The 6000-nt window shown below is 34.7% G+C and overlaps 1 protein-coding gene across 1 annotated transcript in view; it reads right to left on the bottom strand.

Annotated features, from left to right (window-relative positions):
- The window catches only part of Atp8a1 (ATPase phospholipid transporting 8A1), a 222484-nt gene that overhangs the window by 177705 nt on the left and 38779 nt on the right, over positions 1 to 6000 (bottom strand). The window contains exons 4-6 of the mRNA XM_010625163.1: positions 4608 to 4720; positions 3154 to 3253; positions 2076 to 2174 (exon numbers count right to left, since the gene is read on the bottom strand). Coding sequence (XP_010623465.1) covers positions 2076 to 2174; positions 3154 to 3253; positions 4608 to 4720 — 312 coding nt within the window. The remainder of the gene's footprint in view (positions 1 to 2075; positions 2175 to 3153; positions 3254 to 4607; positions 4721 to 6000) is intronic.

The following is a 6000-nucleotide window of genomic DNA, read 5'->3' on the forward strand; positions in this document are numbered from 1 at the left end:
TTTTTTTAACACTAATTTCACTGGGAAGCACATTCATCTGACATGATAATTACCTTACAATGCATTATTACACCCTCCAGAGATTGCATGATTAGTTTTTTTCTAATAGTACCAAATTGTTATATTATGCCAACAGATGTGTTTTAAAAATTATTGGATAGAAGGCTACGTGTGGTAGCGCATGCCTATAATCCCAGCACTCGGGAGGCTGAGGCAGGAGGATTGCTGTGAGTTCGAGACTAGCCTGGGCTACACAGTGAGTTCCACGTCAGTCTCAACTACATAGTGAGACCCTGTCTCAAAAAACAAAAAACAAAACAAAACAAAATTATTGGATAGAATCTTATTTATTGTGTATTTTCAAAGACAGAGGTTTTAGAAACCATTGTTAGACTGTTTATAGCTTTACTATAGAATCACATATGCATGGGTGTATGCAAACACACAGTCAGAAAGATAGACAGACAGACAGACAGACAGACACACACACACACACACACACACACACACACAAATAGGAGAGGCAGTTTAGGAGCACACTTATAAAGCAGGGCTCCAGAGCCAAAATCCCTGACTTGAAATCTAACAAGCCTATTTATCAGCTATGTGACTTGGACAAGTTACCTTATCCCTCTGCTTTCTCTGCCTCATCTACTAAATGGGGATCAAGCATACCTTACAGGGTTGTTATAAGATTTAATAAACATAAGTAACATGGAACAATGCCTGGAATCTAGAAGCAGAAAAAATATTGATATTATTGTCGATGACTCTGCACAGATAGAGAGCAAAGAGCTTTACATGAGATGGAATTGTGATTCCATCATTTTCTCAGACACTTACATGTCTCTTTTAAACCCCCGTTATTTACCTTCCGACAGAGTTTAACAAACAAGCTTTCTAAGTTATTGAGGGAATTAAGTGAGAAAATCTTTAGCAAAAGCAACAGCCTAATGCCTAGTAAATAACAAGTGCTCCATAAAAATTATGTTAAACAAAGAAAGAAAAGGTAGACATTTGAAGGCAAAGAAAGACAAAATTATAGTAAGATCTATTCCTACAGACAGCCAAATCCAACCAATAAATTAAAGGACGGAAAGTTTACATGGAGCAACACAGATGAAAAAGAGAATCTCTTAAATTTCCCAGCTTGGGCTTCTGAAGAACGTCGCTTCCTTTGAAGAGGATAAGGATGCCCTACACACAGGCACCCACACAGACTGTGTATCTGCTCTTACACATTTGCAAGACTGCTCACCTGAATGCTCAATTGCCCCATTTCTAATGGGCCTAGGGATATTATGGCTCGTGTCTTCTCTTAATAAAGGTTAATGAAATAATGTTACACAAATGATATTATTTGTGAAATGAGAAATTGGACCTTTCCAGGCACTTTCCCAGTCTTGCCATTTGATTATCTTAATGCTTGATAGGTTATTTTGAATGGACAAGGAAGTATTTTAGAAGATTGTGGAAAAATACCCTACCAGAAATCTGTTTCCTCAAGTAAGCCAGTTAAAATAGGTAAAATACTGGGGGCATTTATCTTAGTAAAGGGGAATTTGAAGGGGAAGGTTTATTTTAGAAAGGGGAAACTGACTTCTCATTTTCTTTTCTACTACAGAATGCTAAAAATAGCAACTATGAGGTTACTTTCTTTTAATAAAATAAGATAAATGGAAAGGAAACTCAGAACTAGTAAGATGAGAATGAATCAAAAGTATTTAATATGGTGAAAACTATGGCATTTACATTTAAAAATGAAAAATACATAAATTGTTTAATTTAGGTTACTTTGAAAATAATGTTCTAATACAGTTTTCTTTTATATCCATTATTACATTCAAATTATTTTTATTATTACACTATAAACAAAAGGGAACATTAATGAGCTATTAGGAATTAACTTAAGGGATAGGAACATATTAATCTAGCAAGAATTAATCTAAGTAGTAGGAATATATTCCATACACTAAAGTCAATGAATATTTTAAACAGCCTGTGCCACAAATTAAGAAAAAATATTCAATATATATATATATCGGTCACATTTATGAAAAAATTTAAATACTTACAATATCTTCTATTATCTCTTTGATAGCTGCCACAGCTAAAATAAATAAGAGAGGAACCAGTGTTGTATAACGACCTGTTGGAGACACATCAGGTATTTGCTATTTGAAGAAAAAACAAAACAGCAAGAGAAATCTAATGAGAACCAGGAAACTTACAGTAAGTCTGAAACAGCACAGTCTTAGTGTCTTCTAAAATATGCCTCATTCATTTCATGATCTTGGCTAACACTGAGTGTTAAGATAACTTGCCTTATCTAATAAGTAGCCAGAGAAGCATGTTAGCAACGTGATAAGCATACAGAATATGTACTAGATTAACACCTACAATGGACAATTCTCTAAGTAATAACAGCATAGTTATACAATATCATATAATCATCAAATCCCCAGTACAGCAAAAAACAAAATAAAAAACAAAATACCTCCCCAAGCCCTTAAAGTACAATGATTAACTAGGAAAATATCCACACATTATCAAATGAAAAAAGCAAATTATAAAACAATATGTACACTATAATTTCTTTTTGTTATCTAAATCTAAGCAATGCTTAGAGGGGAAAAATACTAGAGGCATATACATTCTAATTTTAATGGTTGTCTCTGATAAGAGACTAATAGAAGTATTAACTATCTTTTTATTGTGCGCTGTTTTTTAAGCTTTTTTTTTAACAATAATCATATGCCTCTTTTTAGTAAAATATTTTTTTTTCTAAAACATTTATTAAAACTCTTTAAGTGGTGACTTTTGCATTCTAAGGTTCAGAACATTACTTTTACCGCATCAAAGCTGAACTAACGTTTTAGAAAAAAGTTCCAACCTCCTTTACCACCTGAAATGAATAATACTTTCCACATCAAATATACAGAACATCTATAAAAAGCTAGAAAGAAATGAATCAAATGGTGTGAAGAGGTATAATTCTCACGCTACTTGGAGCAGCAGAGGGAAATGTCCACCAAAGGCAGGTTATCTCCGTATTTAGGTAAACCTTAGGGGATCAGTCACGGGCCTAAAAAAAAACATCTACTAAGATCTGAGCATTTGACCTTGAACTGAGATTTTATAATGTGATTTTACCTGAAGCAGTGCAATAAAGAGGAAAAATGAATTAGCAGCTCTTCTGAACTGAGAGTAGAGAAATCTTGGGAGGAATGTGATTACGTTGTATTTTGCAGTGCTAAAAAACAAAAATGAAAAATAGCATAACTCATTTACTTTATAAACAGCACCCACACTGACAAAATTCTGTTAACAACCACATACAAAATAATATGATGAATATTTGCTCACTGTTTCAAATTGGGGTAATATCTCAAAGAATTAACTTAAAGGAAAAAGTGAAAGGAAATAAATAGTAGAGTGAATTTTCTGTATGCTATCTTTTGTCTTCTTTAGCCAATTCTTTCCCTAACATTACCAGGAATAGCTTACAAAAAAGTGCAAATTTACAAAAAACAGAGTGTCAACACAGTAATATTAAACAATCAGCAATTAGAATAGGACCAGGCACTAAAACAGGGATAGCTTTCTGGATAACTTCAGGGAAATGGGAAATTTTCCGGCATTCTGCTCGAATTATCATCATGTCACCTCAGTTACTTTGCAAGGAGGCTGCATTTTGCCCCTATCACTAAGGGTATGGCCACTTTTGTTTTGGAGCGATCTAGAACTTCCTCTGGATTATAAAATAGAAGGGAGATTATAGGGGAGACCTATCACACTCCCCAAATAAGGAAATGCAACTCAAGAAATTGAAGTTGTAAATATTAATTTTAAATGAGTACAACTAAGATCTGGAAATTTTGCCACTGGCGAGCACCGAGTGTTCACTTGGTCCCAGGGGCCACTTAGGGTCTAGTGCTGAAAAGGATGCTTTTTCTGAGACAAAGTCTTGCTATGTTATCCAGGCTGGCCTTGAACTCACTATGTAGCCCAAGCTGGCCTTGAATTTGTGGTGATCCTCCTACCTCAGCCTCTGGAGAGCTGGGATTCTAGGCACACAGAACCCTGCCCAGCCTATGGGGCTGCTTTTTATATAACTGTTGGACTGAAACTATGACAGGGAAGTGAAGTTTTTCTTACAACCCTCCATTCCTCAGCATCATACTAAATTTTACAGCCACCAAAACCCAGTATTTAAAGACTGTTTAGCAAAGTAAATAAATAATAAAAGTTATTGGTGCATAACTGCAAAAATCTCTGTTAAGATGTTAAACTTACTAACCCGAAACAATGCATTGCTCTGTTCTTAGGTTTAGAAGAACAATGGCATTTACCCATGAGCAACTTTCACATTCAGACACCATAAACAGAACTGGTAAAGTATGGTTATTAGGCTTTTCTGTTCCTTCCTACTTCCAGATTCTGATTAACATTTCTTTATTGGCTGGAATATGGAGAAGCAGCCTCCTGGCATTGCCATGGAGCATGCAAATACTGAGTGAACCAAAAGCTACTTACAAACATTTTCATTTTGACCTGTTTCACTCAGCAATGATGGTTACTCCATGACAATCGTTGGTAATTCTTACCTGACATGGTTATTGCAGAATTTTGTTAACTGAGGCTGGTTAATGAATATAGTCCTTATTTCTTCCTGGTCAGCCAGTGAGGTCTTCTCTGAAACATCATCTGTCTTCTCATAACCTTAAAAGGAAATAGTCTTCTTTTTTAATAGGAAATGTTTCATGTGATTATCCAGACCACACACACATTTTATATCTATTCTAGAATATTAAATCTGATAAAAACTACATGCTTACCTTTGTTGATGTTACTGTTTCCCTTAAAATAAAAAGTTAAATCCCTATATCTAATATTGCTATTAGATTTTAAAGGCATAATTTAATAGCCACATAACTGACGCATTTCAAAAACAGGACATCAATTTTATTTTATTTTATTTTATTTTATTTATTTATTGATTGATTGATTGATTGGTACCGGGGATTGAACTCAGGTCCTTGCGCTTGCAAGGCAGGCCACCAAACCACTGAGCTAAATCCCCAGCCCTATTCTTTTTTTTAGGACATCGATTTTAAATTTTTACTCATATTTCCCCTATAAGTGCCCAGTTTATTTCCTCCTGTTATATAAAAAGATGTCGAAAATTAGTTTCAAGCTAGTTTATATTAGTTTAGATAAAACTGAGACAAAAATAATCTAAAATATATTCTTCAAGACTCTAAGCATATATATTTAATGCTTCTGTGTTATTTAGATAAAATAAGGACATCAAGGTTTACATTAACAAACCACCACAATGATCTAAGTCACTACAATCATCTAATCATTTCTTCAATTACAATGTAGTTTCCCAGATGAATTTTAGGTTTCTCAAGACCATTTTAAGTCATCTTACTATATGTGGACAATGTAATGAATTCAATTAGGTACTGCGTTGCACCACTGACCACACTTTTTATAAAAGACATAAAAGATCTGGAAGAAAAGAAAACATTTTAAACTGCTTATTGTACTTTTTGGCAAAAATTAAATGGAACTGGATTAAGCAATCAGTCCTCTATTCTTGGCTAGGGACACCCACAGTACTGAATCTAAAAGGCCCATTTTTCTTCTCTTTTCTACCCAGCTAATGTCAACTCCTCCCATAAAGCTGACTGATATGTAGTGTCTGAAGGATTCTATAATGGTAAAGTCAGTAAAGCTGCTCTGTGTCCCCACAATCCCCTGGATGGACTTCTTCCCCAAGCAAAACACTTACCAGAAGGTTTTCTTGCTGCCTGTTCATGAATCAGTCTCCCCCTACCAGAATAGGAACTCCCTGGAGCCAAACATGGTGCATTATTCATCCTCCTCACACCAGTCAACAAACAGTGTTTGGGCAACAAATGTTTGCCCAACAAATACATGGCAATGACAGAGGAGTCCTTAAGTGGCAATTTTTTTTTTTTTTTTTTTTTT

The sequence above is a fragment of the Fukomys damarensis genome, unplaced genomic scaffold, assembly GCF_012274545.1.
Source record: "Fukomys damarensis isolate Sample0158 unplaced genomic scaffold, DMR_v1.0_HiC HiC_scaffold_35, whole genome shotgun sequence".
NCBI classification, from domain to species: Eukaryota; Metazoa; Chordata; class Mammalia; order Rodentia; family Bathyergidae; genus Fukomys; species Fukomys damarensis.